This window comes from Squalius cephalus (assembly GCF_949319135.1).
Source record: "Squalius cephalus genome assembly, chromosome: 14".
Lineage (NCBI taxonomy): Eukaryota > Metazoa > Chordata > Actinopteri > Cypriniformes > Leuciscidae > Squalius > Squalius cephalus.
This window is the reverse complement of record NC_137135.1, coordinates 18,627,071-18,647,023: the sequence shown is the minus strand read 5'-3', so window position 1 is coordinate 18,647,023 and position 19,953 is coordinate 18,627,071. Positions and strand designations below refer to the sequence as shown.

At 40.2% G+C, this 19,953-nt stretch overlaps 1 protein-coding gene across 5 annotated transcripts in view; it reads right to left on the bottom strand.

Annotated features, from left to right (window-relative positions):
* Window positions 1-19,953, bottom strand: part of tenm2a (teneurin transmembrane protein 2a) — a 300,779-nt gene that overhangs the window by 143,372 nt on the left and 137,454 nt on the right. Inside the window, exon 1 of one of the 5 annotated variants that reach the window (XM_079892540.1) lies at window positions 5,182-5,653. The exons of the other annotated variants lie outside the window; for them this stretch is intronic. Within the exon in view, the coding sequence (XP_079748666.1) occupies window positions 5,182-5,236 (55 nt within the window). The 5' untranslated portion in view covers window positions 5,237-5,653. Of the gene's footprint in view, window positions 1-5,181; window positions 5,654-19,953 lie in introns of those variants that run through there. 5 annotated transcript variants of the gene reach the window in all.

The following is a 19,953-nucleotide window of genomic DNA, read 5'->3' as shown; positions in this document are numbered from 1 at the left end:
TTAAATGGTTGTCTTAATGTTTATAATATAGCTGGTAGTAACTATTTCTGTTTGCTTATTTATTATTTGTCAAATACCGACAAATAACAGTTGTCTTTTTGTGCATTACTTGGTGCACATTACTGGTCTTGTGGTGAACAAACAATCAGTGCAAGAGAGAGAAATACAGAGAGAGTATACAGAGAGAGAAAAAAAACAAAAAAGTTTGTCATGGTAATCTTTAATCAAAATCTGAAAATTTGCTTTGGAAATACTGTACATCACAACACTGAAGTAAAGTCGGTTGCAACTTCCGGTTACCGGGGACTTTAGGTCGAGTTGAAAAACTTTGGAAATGACCTATTCAACCTATTCAATTATGCTAGAATTTAGACTGCTAGAATTTGCTGTGCGTAGACGCCTCTAAATCAGCGTAATTATACTGGCCTTCCTTAACTTGCCGACTAGTGGTTTATGAAAATATGTCTTTTTGCACATCCCTAATGGGGGCAGCATAACAAAGCCCCCGTGGGCTTGGAGACGTAGCTCTTGAAGAGGATGTGTGTGTGTGTGTGTGTGTGTGTCATGTGTGCGCTATTAAGCATGTGTGATAGCAGATGGTTGTAAAGCTCTGTGTGATGTGGGTGCTGCTTGATTTCCATCTCAGCAACACGAAGCCCACACATCCTCTCTCGTTTTCTCATTCATTCCCTCTGTTTCTCGCTTTATCCGTCTCTTTCTCATCTCAGCCTCTTTCTCGAACAACTGACGCTTGTAAACTCAGTGATTGACCTTTACACTGACAGTATTTACAACTTAATCACATCCTCTGTAGCTCCCTCAGCTCCTCCATGGCACATGCTGTTTTTGCAGCTTCACTCTGTCACCACTTCACACATTTACTCATTTTTCAACACTTTCAATTAACTTCCGTGGCTCTTCCATTCGGTTTGAACCAGAGAGGAGTTGTTTTAGCAAGAAAATGACTGATCTACTTGGGTTCCTCACGCTTTTGGGCCGATCTGTGAGGACGACACGTCTTCAATCATACTGAAAGCATTTGTGTGTGTGTGTGTTTTTTTTTTAGATTATGCATTTTGCCACTTTGCACCTCTCTAGTGCTCTGTCCTTCACAATGAAGGTCAGTGGGAGATTGAATCGAGACTCCCGTGTCTCTGTGGAGGTGTCTGGGTGGATGAAGGACAAGCGGTGTTGTAAAGCAGTCGCCCCAAACTCCCTGCATCAGCGGAGGAAAGAGACAGAATGCAGAAATGCTACTAATGCTTTGGCAACACCAATGTACAATTACTTATCATGCCAATAAAGCACATTAAACTGAAACTGAGAACAAGAGGGAGATAGTGAGAATGTGATTTTGTGTGTGCATTTCTTCTTGTCTCGTCTCCTCTTGTACTATTGCTTCTTGTCTTGTTTTGTCTCGTCTGAGCTCATTTTATCTTGTTTTGTCTCAAAACATGTTGATGAAACTATTTATTTTCTCATCCTATTTTTTCTCGACTTATCTCATTTTGGGTTGCGTTGTCTCATGTCTTCTCTCGTCCTGTCTCTCTTCCTGTTTCGTCCCGTCTCGCTCCTTTTTTGTCTCATCCTGTTTACTCTTCCTGTCTCAAAATATATCAACATGTCTCTTCTATTGTTTCATTTTGTCATCTTATCACTTTTTTTCCTTGTCTCATTCTGACTTAACTGGTCTCTTTTCTCATGTTGTCTTATTTCAGTTTGTGTCATATCTCTTTTTTGACTTGTCTTATATTCTGGTCTCATTTCACTCCTCTTCTTATAAATAAGAATATATATATATATATATATATATATATATATATATATATATATATATATATATATATATATATATATATATATATATATATATATATATATATATATAATTGTTAAATAAAGTATCTATATCATAAAACAGACAGCATAGATTGACACTAAACCCTTAGACATTTCAAAAGATGTATACTTTGTTAACATTATTACTATTTCTAAGTGAGGTCAAGCCTGAGGTTGGGTCAGTGTGCTTCAAGAGGTTAATGCCAAAAAAAGAAAGAAAAAAGATCTGAGGTCCGACAGCAATGGCTTTTATTACACAAGTAGTATTTGATGGTTATAGTAGTGGAGCTTTAAAGAGGATGAATTTAAGGACAACTTCTGACACCCCAGCACGCTGACATCTCCCTAAAATCCTCTTAGAGAAGATGTTTCTCTTAATTTAACCCAGTAACACCTAAAATCTAAAGCACCAATTTAGAGAAAAAAAAAAAATCTAGATAAATTAGTCGACCTCACCAACAAATCCTGACTCATTCAAAATCCCCTACACACACACCAAAACACACCCTCTGACTTAATTTAACCCATTGTTCGTCATTCAAACACTATGAAAGAATATTTACAACCAGCATATGTAAATCAGATCAGAATCAAGAATCATGTGTTGGCTGATGATTTGCTCCTGTGATACACACAATAAAAAGAGAGCAGAGCGGAATAAACAATAAAGAGCGTTTCAATTTCCACACATCTGTCATCACAGAAGCTCGGGAAGTGTGGATGCTGTGCTCTGGGGTTAAACGTGCTGTGACTCGCCCACCTGCGCTGCTGGAGCAGGCCAGAGTGTGTGTGCAGTACCTCAAATGTCCAGCAGGGGGGGCTGGTGACTGAGTTACGAAGAGCAGAGAGAGACAGGGGGATGGGGGGGGGATGGGGTTTAAGGGGAGGATGTCAAACAGAGCTGGAAAATGACGGGATATATTTTTGCTCTGGAATTCATATTTTTCTGATGGCTTTGGTGGGGGGGGGGTGAGCTTTTTAGAGACTCAAGACGAGCAGGGAGGTCTGTCGACCGCCAGGCGTGCAAATGACTGCATGAGTCTTGTACGCTGTCTCTTCTCCTCTTTTCCCCTCTCCACAAGCCTCCCAGCATGCCCTGCATGTGTGCATGGCCTCTGGCTAATAAAAACTCGACTAGAAATGATTACAGATAATGTCCAAATACACACACACTCGCCTTATCTACACATAATGGTAATCAGATCAGTTAGGTGCGGATATTTACTGAAAAAATAGATGTGATATTTAACAGCGCAAAATTACGCATATTGCATGTTTATTCTCTAACATGTTGTGGCTTGATTCTCCACGGAGAGTTTCTATTGATATGGGGTGTTTGTGACAGAACAAGTGGCTGCGTTTACACTCTGGACCTTGTAAATGAAAAATCGCCACCTATTGCAACAATAATAGAATTTGTTCCTTACCTTTCCTCCACACTAATGAGATGCTAATGAGAGCCCTGGGCGGCAGGGTTAATAGAATCCATATTTTCAATTAAAATCTCCCTCTCTCTCTATTCCTGATGGACGGCGTCCTCGTCACCACAAACAGGCCTCAACTTAGTGAGGTAAACAGAGCCAATTAAGTTTCGCCATCTCTTGATTACTCTATCACTCTCACAGTTAGTTTTGTGTGATCAAATGAGCTGTCATCAGACATATGGCTCCACAACAGACCCAGGGCCCATTAAACTAGCTCACTGCAGGAAGAAATAGATGGAAAGCGAGGGAATGCTTAATCCACTCTTGCTTCTTCCAAAGCTGAGATTCTGTCTTTAATTCTACATCGGCTTGCAGTGTAAGAAGTGTGGTGTGTGTGTGTGTGTGTGTGTGTGTGTGTGTTTTGCTGAGGTCAGCTGTGAATGTGTGCCCCTGGACTAAAAATCCTCAAAATGCACCGTTATCAGTTCAGTCCGGCCTAGAAGTGATTTAGGGGTCTTGATCAGGGGCCGCTCAGTGCTTTGTACCTACATGTAGCCATCACTGATTGTGTACACAACTAAAAGCACACATTTACACTCAAGCCTGTGCACTGGGTTAAATTAAATTGTATCTATCATCAGGTCTGCTATTATTATCTTTTCACCCTTTCATTCTCTTTCTCGCAGTATTCTTCACCTCCCTAGTCAGGTCTGTTTACACAATCTCTGAGACGTACTGTATATGGTGCAGAAATGAACGGATATCAAAGTGCTGTGAGCTTTCGCACGCACACATGTGTGTGTATGTGAGAAAACAAAGGAAAAAATTATGAGTGGAAGTTTTATAGATTTTTCTTTTTTTTTTGCAATTTTATTTATTTCTGTTGTTTCAAGGATGGGTGCACATTCAAACAAAAAAAACATGATGATTCACACACGTTAAGGTTTCACACACAGTTAACAACTAATGGCATTTCACATCTTAACTGTCACCTTGGTTACTTGACATCACCAGAATACTAAATCAGACCAATAGAACAATACCCCAATATGCCACGAGATCCCCAAACATCTCACTTATGGCTACTAGCAGACACATACGATCATCTGAGACGCCAGTTTCAGTTAGATAGTTATAAACAACCTGCCTCAGGCACTCCCACCCTGAACGTGGTCGGCATTTAACCTAAAAATCATTAAAAAGCAGTCAAAACACAGCAAATTGCTCACATTGTTTTTATCGCCAAAATGCAAATTTGATCAAATTTGGCAATTTGGTCCATTTACTCAGGGAGGTAAATTAGGCTAAACTGCGGGCTTGTAAATATTGAAACTCGCACATGCATGAATAATTAAATGAGAGGGAGGAAACAAATCAACCATAGGCGCATCCATTCGCCACCATAAGTCGAACGTCACTCATCTAAACTACTGTCAACCAACATAAATCTTAAGTGCCAAGCGTGTCTACCGAGACCTACAAAAAAGAAGTTAGCAGCTAAAAAGCATAAACAGAAGAAACATAAGCTCTCAGATGAATGGATGCCCCGTTTTCTGTGGTATCCTGACTGCTAGAGGCACGCAAGCGAGAATGATTAGCGTTCTTTGACGTCTACATTGAGCTTCCCAGCTAAAAAAATAATAAATCAGCCTGAATTTTCGTCTGGTTTGGTTGCTGGTCCAGTTGGAGTAGCATCACATCCGTGATGTTCACCAGGAAAACTTGGTCCTTCTGGAGAAGACGGTTGACGGAGGAAGTTTTTAGCTAGCCAAGAAGCCACCAGTACCCAAAACATGACATGTGCTGGTTTTTCCAGCACGGTCTGAAGCAGTTTCATCTGCAACCTTTCACAGTTCAGTAGCACTCTCTCACACACACACAAAACACACACACACACACGGTTCTGCAGAGCTCTTACCGGTCTCTTGAGAGAGGGCTTTAGCTCTGCTGCTGGTGCTGCCTGAGTGATGCATTGCTCCTAGCGCGAGTCTTCCCCTCGTATCTCCTCCTCTCCTCTTCTCCGAACCGTCAGACGCGGTCCCCAGGCGATCTCTCTCTCTCCGGGACACAGGGGCGAGGGGCTTCAGAAGCCACCTACGAGAAGCAGTTCTGCCCTCTCTGTCTCCGTATGCCCTCTCTCACACAACTTCACACACGCGTGCATACGGCATGCAGCCACTTTCCACCTTCCTGGTCGCACGGCGCTCTAGTCCACAAACCGACGGGAAAGCTCTTAAAGTACGGAAGAGAAGGACGCATGAATGAATGAATGCCGGAGAAAGGAAACGGAGTTGTTGTCAATCTCTCTGCGAGTGCGGAGAAAATAATACAAAGGGCTGTTCCATCCTACATCTGCACATGACTGGAGCTCTGCACAGACTCTGAGCTCTGAGAATTATACAGCATCGCTGCGGAGCATGAGAGAAAGAGAGAGAGAGGTTTAGAGAGAGGTGCGGGAGAGAACAAGAGTGCGGGGGAGCACAAAAAGAGAGAGAGAGAGAGAGAGAGGAGGGGTGAGGATGGGGGAATGTGACAAAGCATGTTCATCAAAGAGAGAGGAGGAGAGAAAACGAGACAGATCGCGCATGTTTCTTCCGTCTAGCCGAGATGAGAACGTGTCAAGCCATGTTACAGAGAGAACGGTCAGTATTCGTTCTTTAACGTGCACAGACAGATTTTCGCTTCTTTACATGCACAAGAGTGTCGCTTTGGAGAGGAGGGCTTTCAGCATCAAAGGCGCTGACACAACACGCTGAACCTAAAAAGCATCCGTGTGGCTAAAAATACATAACCTTGTAACACCATGCTTTCACGCAAAACAACACTGGATATGTGAATGTTAGATTGGGGATCTGGCAGCCGCTCCAGGTCTTGAGAGCAGAACATGATCTGGAACTGAAACACGCTGAGAACGAGTGCTGTAATACACAAGCCGAAGAGGCAAGCTCTCTTACGCCTCGCACACACCTCTGACATTACCACCCAACAAAACCCAACCACTGCCTACGTGATGATATTCTTTATTTGCATTAGATTACAGCGCAAACAACTGCATGAAATGTCACCAGAAGAGCGGTATGAGAATGCAATGCGATTTAGCTCAAGATATAACTTGAGAATAAATAGTTCAAGTCAACGTAAAATGGCCTTCACATTTTGTGTGAATCACCTTTCTCTGTGCAGCAACTCTATATAGTGAAGCTGCGAGTTTAATTAGTTCAAGAACAGCGACGTTATCGCCTCGTTGCTGAAAAATATAGCATAGCTTTCAGTAACAAAGGTATTTAATAAAATTTACACCTCAATAAAAGAGAGTTGTGAGTTTTTGTGCAGGCATGTCTGATTCATTATCCGACAATTAGAAAAATAACGGACAAGTGGAAATTTTTGCGTAAATGTGTTTCCCTCACCTTGTGGTGGGTTAGAATTCCAATGGGATTCAGATATGCGTGTTTAGACGTAGGTCATATGTCCAGATATCATATATATATATATATATATATATATATATATATATATATATATATGTGATGCGATCTGGGAAAACCCGTCGGATGTCGCGCTGGGCCGTTTTCAGTAAATTCCAAAATAGTTTGAATGTCAGTTTTTTTGTCAATTTTTTTTTCCATTAAATTATTATTATATAACATCTTTTCTCTTATCTCTGAAAATATCTTGGCAAAATTCCCTTGTTTAGTGCAGAAAAACAGCGATTTATAGTGTCAAGCTGAAAATACTCACTTTCTCTAATGCACTCTATGCGACCATTTTCTCAAACGCCCGGCAGAGGTGAAAAAAAACAAAACAATCGCCGTATATCCCATACACCTGTCCGTCTCTTAACACTACAAAGATAGTTTACCTTTAAAATAAACCACATACATGTACAGTGAATGTGTATAGTGCACATTTCGCGCCAATCCTGTTTAAACTATAACGTCACGCAGTTTTATAACAATCGCGAGAAGGACAAGAAGCGTCTCGACGGTGACAGTTAATCAAACCTGTTTTTCTCAAAATTCCGTTCCAGAAAATCATAGCGATCGGCCGACTTCAGATAAACATAACTTTTGCTACCAACAAGCTATGATAAAAATAAAAACAGATTTGGAAAGGGCTTGATACCAGCTTCCATATGATATCAAAACCTGTAATAGGTCAAATTTCACCATGTGGTGGGTTTTCCCAGATCGCATCACATATATATATATATATATATATATATATATATATATATATATATATATATATCTTACTTAAAACCATATTTGGAAGTGACTCACAACGGATGCAGAAACAATTCTGATCTTGAGGATTTTTGTGTTTATATGTGTGCAACAATATCTGATCTCTGTAAGATGATAGCAAAAAACCTTATTTGTTTGTGCCAGTGTAAACACAGCCCATGAATTCACTGAATCATAAAAAGTGGGCGTTACATACTCGAACGAGGAGTTTGCAGTGGACCTCCCTAGCACCCTGCTTTTGAAGAGGCTTTTGACTAAGTAGAGGTTAAAGGTCAAGTTTACTCTTGAGAACATGTTGATGAATCCCAATGGTAATGTTTCATTTTCAAATCATTATTTGACATTATAGCTGTAACCTTTATTTTATTTTTTTTCTGATAACCTTAAACACCTTTATGATGTTAACTACTAGATATAATTCACCCAAAAACGAAAAGTCACAAAACGCTCAAATTAACGTGTTGGCGAAATGTACAAATTCTGTCATCATTTACTCACTCTCATGTTGCTCTAAACCTGTTTGAGTTTCTTTCTTCTGTGGAATATAAAAAGTGTATATGGAATGTATGAGGGAGAGTAAATGGATGAACTGTCCCTTTAAATTTACATTAATGCATTTCACAGACATTTTTATCCAAAAGTGACTTGGGCTGCGTTTCCAGATAGCGTTGTCTCTTAGCGCGCTACAAAGACTCTAAAGGTATAACTTAACCCTTTAAGGTACTACTCAACCGTTTGGTAGACCCCACTTTAAGTCACTATATTTAATTGAAAAATGCATCAAGCTTAACTCAACCTGAATGAGTCATCTCTATTGTTTGGTTTAGTTGTGCAATGCTAAAAAAATCCACTAGATGGCGCTGTGTCTGTGAGCAGCATGCCTTTTTATTGTTCCTTCAAACAGCATGTGACACAGCAAAAATTTACTCATCCTTTGATGACGCATATCGGCGGGACTTTTAAAGGTAAAACTATTTTGTTGACATATTATCGTTTCAGAGGAGATGTTAAACAGAATTATGTAACTTAATTAAACAAAAATAAGTCTTATAAGGGTCAAATAATTTTTTCAAAAAATGCTCTACCAAACGGTTGAGTAGTCCTTTTAGGGTAGAGAAGCTAGCTAATGTTGGTAAAATTAGCTAATGTTAGTAAAATTAGCTAATGTTGGTAAAATTAGCTATTTACAATGAACAAAAGGGTTAGTGTTGGTAAAATGATACATTTAATATTATTAAATTACATATTTGATGAGAAATATTTGATCAATATAGTATCTCAAGATAGTATCTCATGGGCTCAAGATACTATCTCGTGGGCTCAAGATACTATCTCGTGGAAGATACTATCTCGTGGGCTCAAGAAAGTAACTCATGGCCTCAAGATAGTAACTTGTGGGCTCAAGGTAGTAACTCGTGGCCTCAAGATAGTATCTCGTGGGCTCAAGATAGTAACTCGTGGGCTCAAGATAGTAACTCGTGGCCTCAAGATAGTAACTCGTGGCCTCAAGATAGTAACTCGTGGCCTCAAGGTAGTAACTCGTGGCCTCAAGATACTAACTCGTAGTCTCAAGATAGTTACTCGTGGCCTCAAGATAGTAACTCGTGGCCTCAAGATAGTATCTCGTGGCCTCAAAATAGTATCTCGTGGCCTCGAGATAGTAATTTGTGGCCTCGAGATAGTAATTCGTGGCCTCAAGATAGTAACTCGTGGCCTCAAGATAGTATCTCGTGGCCTCAAGATAGTATCTCGTGGCCTCAAGATAGCAACTCGTGGCCTCAAGATAGCAACTCGTGGCCTCAAGATAGTAACCCGTGGCCTCAAGATAGTAACTCGTGGGCTCAAGGTAGTAACTCGTGGCCTCAAGATACTATCTTGTGGCCTCAAAATAGTAACTCGTGGCCTCAAGATACTAACTCGTGGCCTCAAGATACTAACTCGTGGCCTCTAGATACTAACTCGTGGGCTCAAGGTAGTAACTCGTGGCCTCAAGATACTATCTTGTGGCCTCAAGATAGTAACTCGTGGCCTCAAGATAGTAACTGGTGGCCTCAAGATACTAACTCGTGGCCTCAAGATACTAACTCGTGGCCTCAAGATACTAACTCGTGGCCTGAAGATACTAACTCGTGGCCTCAAGATACTAACTCGTGGCCTCTAGATACTAACTCGTGGGCTCAAGGTAGTAACTCGTGGCCTCAAGATACTATCTTGTGGCCTCAAGATAGTATCTCGTGGCCTCAAAATAGTATCTCGTGGCCTCGAGATAGTAATTTGTGGCCTCGAGATAGTAATTCGTGGCCTCAAGATAGTAACTCGTGGCCTCAAGATAGTATCTCGTGGCCTCAAGATAGCAACTCGTGGCCTCAAGATAGCAACTCGTGGCCTCAAGATAGTAACTCGTGGCCTCAAGATAGTAACTCGTGGGCTCAAGGTAGTAACTCGTGGCCTCAAGATACTATCTTGTGGCCTCAAGATAGTAACTCGTGGCCTCAAGATACTAACTCGTGGCCTCAAGATACTAACTCGTGGCCTCAAGATACTAACTCGTGGCCTCAAGATACTAACTCGTGGCCTCTAGATACTAACTCGTGGCTTCAAGATGTGGCCTCAAGATACTAACTCGTGGCCTCAAGATACTAACTCGTGGCCACAAGATACTATCTCGTGGCCTCAAAATAGCAACTCGTGGCCTCAAGATACTAACTCGTGGCCTCAAGATACTAACTCGTGGCTTCAAGATACTAACTCGTGGCCTCAAGATACTAACTCATGGCCTCAAGATACTAACTGTGGCCTCAAGATACTAACTCGTGGCTTCAAGATACTAACTTGTGGCCTCAAGATACTATCTCGTGGCCTCAAGATAGCAACTCGTGGCCTCAAGATACTATCTCGTGGCCTCAAAATAGCAACTCGTGGCCTCAAGATACTAACTCGTGGCCTCAAGATACTAACTCGTGGCTTCAAGATACTAACTCATGGCCTCAAGATACTAACTGTGGCCTCAAGATACTAACTCGTGGCTTCAAGATACTAACTCGTGGCCTCTAGATACTAACTCGTGGCTTCAAGATGTGGCCTCAAGATACTAACTCGTGGCCTCAAGATACTAACTCGTGGCCACAAGATACTATCTCGTGGCCTCAAAATAGCAACTCGTGGCCTCAAGATACTAACTCGTGGCCTCAAGATACTAACTCGTGGCTTCAAGATACTAACTCGTGGCCTCAAGATACTAACTCATGGCCTCAAGATACTAACTGTGGCCTCAAGATACTAACTCGTGGCTTCAAGATACTAACTTGTGGCCTCAAGATACTATCTCGTGGCCTCAAGATAGCAACTCGTGGCCTCAAGATACTATCTCGTGGCCTCAAAATAGCAACTCGTGGCCTCAAGATACTAACTCGTGGCCTCAAGATACTAACTCGTGGCCTCAAGATACTAACTCATGGCCTCAAGATACTAACTGTGGCCTCAAGATACTAACTCGTGGCTTCAAGATACTAACTTGTGGCCTCAAGATACTATCTCGTGGCCTCAAGATAGCAACTCGTGGCCTCAAGATACTATCTCGTGGCCTCAAAATAGCAACTCGTGGCCTCAAGATACTAACTCGTGGCCTCAAGATACTAACTCATGGCCTCAAGATACTAACTGTGGCCTCAAGATACTAACTCGTGGCTTCAAGATACTAACTCGTGGCCTCAAGATACTATCTCGTGGCCTCAAGATAGCAACTCGTGGCCTCAAGATAGTAACTCGTGGCGTCAAGATAGTAACTCGTGGCCTCAAGATAGTAACTCGTGGCCCTCAAGATAATATTTTGTGGGCGTGGCCTCAAGATAGTAACTCATGGCCTCAAGATAGTAACTTGTGGCCTCAAGATACTATCTTGTGGCCACAAGATAGCAACTCGTGGCCTCAAGATAGTAACTTGTGGTCTCAAGATAGTAACAAAATCTTGAGGCCACGAGTTACTATCCTGAGGCCACAAGATAGTTATAATACATTTTTTTTGACAAAGTGGGACTTGGGGGGGCTCCGTACTAATCAAATCTTGGTTGAACTTTTGCACCAGCACACACACACACACACACACACGCACGCACGCACGCACGCACGCACGCACGCACGCACACACACACACACACACACACACACACACACACACACACACACACACACACACACACACACACACACACACACACACACACACACACACACACACACACACACACACACACACTCTTGATGTGTTTGGAGCCATCAATAGCAACCATCAGATTTTTTATTGGTCAAGAAATTGCACTTAATATGACTTGTTCTGAATGTTGTTCTTTTACTATGAACAGACATCTCAACCGTTTGGTAGAGCACTGTATCTAAAATACTGTAGGATCTAATTTAAAAAAAAATATTGATTGTTGTTATTGTTATCATAATTGAATAAAAAATGCAAATAAATAATTTTTCCTTTGCTTTTTTCATGGTGCGTACCTTAAAGGGTTAACTAAAGGTATACCATTTCTAGGCGTGTTCCCCGAACCATACCTTAGGAAGCTGCTTAAGATATACCTTCTTACGTGCGACGTTACCAGGTGCTGTCTGTGGCGATGCTGCTGAATTGGTTGATATCGATGGCTCGAAAATCAATTATTCTCTTATGCAGGGGCAGCTTCTCTGCGTTAATGTGTGAGCACTTCAGAAATAGTTGAAATTGCATTTATTAGGACTCATGGGATATTACAAAAAATAAACCAAACTATAATAGCCCATATTTTAAAAATGTATCATGTATTGCTGCCATAATAACCATTTCAAATTTTTACGTGCTTACTTCTCTTTCCCATTTTTGTTCGCTGAGGTGGAGCTGCGATGAAATATTGTTCTTGTAAATACTTTCCAGCATTTCAGTAATAAAAGTGTACATCTTACATACGGTGCTCGGCAGTGATCAAAAAGGATTTAAACAGTGAATTTTGAATCTCTTCTTGTAAACTCAGAGATGTGGATTCAGACGGCAATTAAATTACCACACGACCTGTTTGTCAAAAAACAGTAGGTAATTTGGCCAGGGATTTTTACGCGGGTTGGGTGAGAACAAACACTGACATTATGGATTCGGAAGGCAATAAAATCACAGACTTACCCCTGTAAATGTTTAAAATACCGGGCGAGCACATGAGAAACAATATTAGCGTCCGAATAGGACTTAACTGACAGTAGCCTATGCCTTCACTGGCCTTAGAAAGCGCTCCGCAGGCGGCGCCGTCTTTTAGAACAACTATTCGCTGTATCACTGCCATAGTTTGAGCAAACTCCCCACCACAATCATTCCCTTTAAATAGACTATTAAGCCTTTAATGGTTTGCCAGCTGATGTACCTTTGGATAATATAATTAAAAATCTAACAACAATCAGTATAATGACAGTTTTATTCTTTGCATGAAAACACTTGAATTAGCCTAATTGAACACTGTCTGGGTGTATTAAAACATCTGGATTATATTCGTATAGACTTGCAACAGTGATAAGGTAAAGCTAAGAGTGGTCCAGACCAACCTTCCGAACGTATGACTTACAGAAGGTATACTTAACTAAGAACGTTTCGGGAAACACGTATTAACGATAAGGTACAGCTTAAGGTGTAACTGATTTCCTGATTTCTTGATTTCCCTGGGAAACCCATGACATTGACGTTGCTAGTGCCATGCTTGACTATGTGATCTTACAGAAATGCTTTGCAGTTGAACCAGAGTTAAATTACTACATTAAATAATGGTAAGATTGTAAAAAGGTGGCATTTCCTACAACACCAGATTAAAACAATGCCTATACAACCTTTTGGCTATAGACTAAAGTTATTAAAGGCATACTGTACCCCAATATTCTGTCATCATTTTCACTATGCCTTTAATGCCATACAGTAGGTGAAGTCAGTAAAAAGGGAAAGTCACTTCATTCAAAGGCGGAGGAAGTGATTACATTTTGATGAAAGGATATGAAGACAAATAAAAACAATACAACTAGGAATGTGTATTAAGAAAAAAAAACAGGTTAAATTTTGATTTTATATTGACTTTAAAACTGCCCAGCTCAAAGTTCAGACTGCATGCAAGAGCAAATTATGTATGGGAGTGTGGGAACAGCCTCCAATACTATGCATTCAGAAAGGAGCTGGCCATGGAACTTCCTGCTCTGTCCAACAGAGGGCAGGGTTACAGATCAGCTAGAACGCATCCTGGTTCCAATCTTGCCTGCTTCCTGTCACCGAGTTACACACAAGCACACACACACTCCAGCCGAAGTGGCTATATTTGCAACGCCTCTATATTTAGAGCCGTTTGACCCTTCTAGATTGGACAAAGAGCCAATCTACTCCAATGACTCTCTCTCCTGCCCTCTCTGGGCTCACAGTACCGTAGGGAGGGACTGGATCCTGTACATATAATAAGCAATCTGGCCGCACACAAACATGCACCCACCCATAGCAAGAGCTCTAATGAAGAGAGCAGTTTTGGAAGGCCACACTGCTAGAAGTGCAGACAGCTGGATGCATTCATCTGTGCTCAGTTCATATCAGACTCCCCTCATATTGTGTTCAAATTACAGAGGACTTATCAAACAGACTTTTATCAGTGTCCACTCTTCATTAGAGCTATTGCAATCACTGTTAAGTGTCATGAGAGACGAAGCCTGTAACAAATCAATGGTGCAATATCAGTTAAGCTCAATCAACAACAGTGAACACTTACAGTGGGTTATGGTTAGTGAACGGGGGCAATCTGTTAACATTAAAATACTTTCAGTAGTATAGCCACAATTTGTAAAAGTGTGTTAGCAAGATTTTAGTGTGGAGAGAAAGAATTGGTGGTGGTTGAGGAGATTCCCCCTTCCATATAAAGCGATTTGAATACCCAGAAAAGCGCTATATAAATGTAAAATTATTATTATTAATTATTATTGTCCAAGACAATTTTCAATGGACCCTCAAATAAAATGTAATATTTCCTGCAGTATCTTCTGACAAAGCTGCTTGTTTCAAACTTTTTTTTTTTTTTTTTACAGAAAGCAGGAGTCATATATTAAATGGTGACAATATATTAAATTAATTAACCACAATTGTTTCTGTGATTTCAGAAAAAAACATTTTATTTTATTGTTCTTTAAACAATAAAATAACAGTTGAAAGTTAAAATTAAAGAAATTAAGTTCTAGAAAATAATAATGTTAAGTGATGTAATGTTCTGTGACCCCCTTTTTGAGAACCACAGCCCAATTTTTTTTTTTTTATTAATTCAATGTTATAAAGCTTCACATTTCTGCTTTTAAATCTTTCAAATATTGGCACAATTTACTTCCATTGTAAGTACTCATCGTAACCTTGATTTGTGCTTTATTGCAAAAAAAAAAAAAAAAGAAAAAAAATGATTCAAACAAGGGACTAGTCAAAATTACTTTTTTGTGATAATAAAAATATGCCACAAATGTTGCCGACTGAGCTTAACTTGTATTGAATGCAGAATATGTATTTAAATGGGGCAGAGAGTAAAAAAAGATTCAATGCCAAACTATTGAATTTCCAGAAGAAACAGATTCAGTCAGAAGAAAATGCACTAAAGAGGAAGAATTTCCACGTGTAATCACTTCTCCTGACCTCAGTAGAATAGCACCTGTCTTCCTGTCTTCCCTGAGCTGTGATGCGGAGCAGCGACTGGTGTGCGGAGCAGCAGATATGGACGATGTTGGCGTCCAGTCTGAGGCTCTGTAATCAATGCAGACAGAGCCGTCCTGCAGTATTAAAGGCTGTTCAGCCTAAAGGCTTCCAACCTGCTGAGCTGAAAAAGAGCACAGCACTTACACCTCTCAGCTTAAATATACAAAACGCATGCTGCACTCAAACACACGCATATAACCTTCCACCTGACGGCTCCAGCGACCGTGCCATCCGTCATTTTCAACAGACGTGGATGCACACACTTACTCACACACGTGTACACATGCTTACAGCCCACGTAACTTGTTTCTGAAAGAAATTTGACAAGTATTGCAGACAGGCCTATGTAGACGAAATACTCCAAGGCAGTCACGTGTTAAAGTAAACAGCCTTTAATGAACTGGGCTAAATCATTAAAACCAGTTAAAGGCAGGCATAGACCTACACTGTGCGATGTCTGTGCGATTTCAGCAAGGTATTTACTCACACTGAACGAGTAGATCGCATGCGATGTAAAAAGCCAAAGCACAGGATTTATGTGCTCACACTATACGTCGAGCTACGACTTCACTGCTCACACTATACGTGTGAAATATGCGCGAAGCAGCGCGATAAACCCTCGTGCCGGGTTGCGCCTATAGACGATATCATGTATCCAGAGATATTGTCAAAACAAGCATAAGCTATCAATATCAAGATGATTTAGCATTTCCAATTTATGTATTAAATTATTATTAGTATTATTGTATCATTATTCATTGTAATCATATTGTATTATAATTAAATTGCCACGCAATAATTTCATAGCGCATCACCGCATAACCAATGCGCTGTGAGGAAAATATTACATAGAAGCTTACTCCTGCTCATTGAAAATTGTCTAAAACATTTAGGTCGATTACAATGAATTATAGGCATATAATTAATTATTTAACAGTCTATAATATGTCCGAACACTGCAATAATTCATCAATGACATTTAAAACCAGCTTTATTTCAAAAACATTGTTTAACAAATTAATAAAAGAGGCAAAGCGTACATCGCAGGTGGCTTGGAAGACGTGGGTAATGGTTAATCCATTTTGCAACACGAACTGGAGGTAAGCAACAGTAATTTGTAGCTAGTTTGAACTACAGAACTTAAAGATCTCCATCTTTTCGTTTTTTTGAAACTTGTTTTCGCGCAGGCGTGATATAGTTAGAATTACTTTCAGAACGCTTTTTTTTCCCCAGCTGATAAAAGATAAACACATTGATACCCAATCAGAACCCACCAGATTTTAAAGAGCTTGAGCATTTAAAGTCCCCATGAAATCAAAATTGACCCTATTTACTTTGTTAGCGCATATTACTAGTCTTGTGGTGAACAATTAATCCGTGCAAGAAAATATAAAATTTTTTTTTTTTTTACCATGGTAATCTTTAATCAAAATCTGAAAATGCCCCTCCCCTCTGCATTGGAGGACCTTCTCTGATGACGTAGGTTTGAGGAATTGGTTTGGGCAACGCTTAACCACTCCCCTCAAACCGTTAGTCTGCTATGAGCGAGAGATGGAGAGGAGGAGCGCTAGAGTAAAACCCTGCCCTCTGTTCAATATTCCTTTTCACTGGGAAATACGTCATAACACTGGAGAAAAGTCGTTTGCAACTTCCGGTTCACGGGGACTTTAAAGTAAAAGACGGCATAACTGCAGTGTGTCACGGGTCAGTGTGTGTCACTGGTTCTTCTCTGTTGTCATGGTCCTGTCATTTTCTGCAGCTTGTGAATTGAGCAATCCGTGCTGCCTGGTAGCACTGTGTGCACAATCACAAGCTGATCTCCTCCACCTGTTGTTACTTTCCCTTACTCTTTATATTTCCAGCTGTGTCTACCTCTTGTTGTCAGTTGATCACTATCTTTGCTGTGTGTTTGTCTCATGTTCTGTGCTCACTTTCATGTGTGTTACTTCAGTTACTTACCTGCATGTTATTTGTGCTCAGGAACCTAAGACTGTCTGTAGACTATCTTGCTTGCTGAGCTCGGGGCCCGTCTTTCTGTGGTTGTCCTGTGCTAATTTCCTCTCGGTGGTCTCCTCTGTCTGTGTGCGGAGCGCACGGGAACCAACCATACTGTGAATCATTTATTTTTGCGTTTATTTTGTGTTACAAAGTTTACTGATCACCTTTTCACGTTTGTCACCGCTATTGAGTCCTCCATTTATCTGAGTTACCTGACACAGTCCACACTTACGATCAACAGAACGTTATTGTGCATTTATGCGAATGCTAACATAACTTTGTTAATGTTAATCTAACTTAGTTATTGTCCTAACTAAGTTGTCCTAACTTAGGACTATTGTCCTAAGTTTTAATAATTGTTCTAAGTCTGTAAGAATGGGAAAGCACATACCATAGCTATAACAATAATGACACAAAGGAACGATATCACTGAAATCACTTTTATAACGATTTTTTTTTAAACTACGATAAAAACGCTGACAGCCAATCAGAATCCTTCTGACTTTTAAGGTCTGGAGTATTTAAAGCTGCAAATGGCATTACGCTTATAATAAACAAATTGTTATCGTCCTTAGTGTGGACACTAATACAGTTATCATTATAGATCTGTCATGACAACTCTTGGAGTGTTCCGCATGGTAATGGGTATAAAAACGTTGATATATTTAGTCTTGGCGAAATAGATCTGCTGCGCTGCTTGCTACTGCCAATACATCCATGACACGCTGCAGTGAGCAAGAAAGACATGATGCTTCTGTACAATATAGCGTACATGAATTACCTGTAGCAGATCAATAAATGTGGAGCTGGGGAAGGTGGAGGGTTTCTGAAAGAGTGCATGACTGCTAAGGCAAATGCTAACCAAGTATTTGAAGGTTGAGCATGTGAGGTCATTGGCAACTGACACAGTAGGAACCAATCAGCTGTGCCCTATAGAGAATGATGTGACTGCATTAAAGAGCATTGTTTGAGTTAAAGACCAATGTAGAGTTTAATTAATATTAATAACTAATGAGTTTTACACTCAGAAATTAATCAATGCTGAATTTACTTAAACTGGACAATTACTTTCTTCTAGAGCTGCTGTACAGCCAAAACAATCTTTGTTGAATTCATTTTCTGTAAACACTGTAAAGCTGCTTTGAGACAATCTGTATTGTAAAAAGTACTATATAAATAAAGTTGACTTGGCATTACAGAGCTTTGTATTTATCTTTCATAGTGTGAACGGGATGTGGGTCCAATAAAATTAATGTTAAATGTAACTTTTTCTATAATACATGGACATGTAAAGAGGAAAGTAGTTACTCATTAAAGCAACATGCATAATTAGAACAGAAATACTCATAGCAGAACAGTAAATACTACAATTTTCTTCTCTTCTCCCAGGATTTAATTCACACACACACACACACACACACACACACACACACACACACACACACACACACACACACACACACACACACACACACACACACACACACACACACACACACACACACACACACACACACACGCGCGCGCACACACTCAAAATGCTCAAAAAAAGAAATATTACAAAATAACACTTAATTACACAAATCATGCTGAGAACTACAAATCCACTGCTCAGTTTGTTCATTCTAAATATTTTCAAGCAGTCACAAAAACAAATTGATTAGGTACGTTTCCATTTAACTTATTTAAGGGAACACAATTAAATTATGTTGTGACAAATATTTCATTGCATTACAGTGGTAGATTTACCAGTATCTAGTAACCAGTAATTATTTTTGAAACACTCTTAAAAGAATGTAATGAACTTTTATTTTCCCCGATCTCTTACATCATACCTCATTACAGTTGCTAGGGAAAGAGAGTTTTTGTGGTGCCATCAGCCAGTCAGTTTTGTCATGCAGTTCCAGAGTGTTTGATCGGTTTGTTCTGAAGATATGTTTTGGTTTGTTGTTTTGGTGTATGCTCAAACCTAGTCTCACATAGCTAATGAAAACTGCTATGGAGTCCAGACCTTCTGCCATCAGTCTGAAGGTCTGGACTCCATAGCAGTTTTCATTGGCCAAGGACCGCCCAGAGGCCGTCTGACTGACATGTAGCAACCAATCATGTTATTTGTGTTCCGCATCTTGTTTAGGGACGTGAAAATTCAACGTTGATGTCCCTACAATAACAGACTGGTGAGTAAAACTCTTGGATACGTCAAAAGAGTCGTTTAAAGAGTCTATGCACTTTATATACTTCACATCCTTTTGAAAATCCAGCGTTTAGTTGATCTCGTTAAGTGCTCATTGTCACAGTTGTAAACACAACGGCTTGCTTCTTCCATAAGGGGGTTTGGCGTCACGGCATATTTGTTTCCAGACAGACCATTAAAGAAAGCGTCACACACGTCTCCCGGAAATAGAATTCAACCAATCAGATGTCGACTTTGAAACTCCTGAAGTGTTTCCAATTTTGTGTACCATATTCATCAGACGTTCAGCCAACAGCTGAGACTAGCTCAACCTCTGATGTCAAGAAAAAAGTCAAGAAGATAATTCATTCTTATTCCAGTGTACGTAGTAGCCTCATCTTAGACAGGGTCATAACAGCCTGTAATAATTTGTGGCACCATTCCACAGCGACACAGCCTCACAGCAAATGGCTCCTGCCCTGGTCATGTGATAAAAAAAAATAACAGACTCCACATACACTAGATTGAGTTAAAAAAACAGAATGG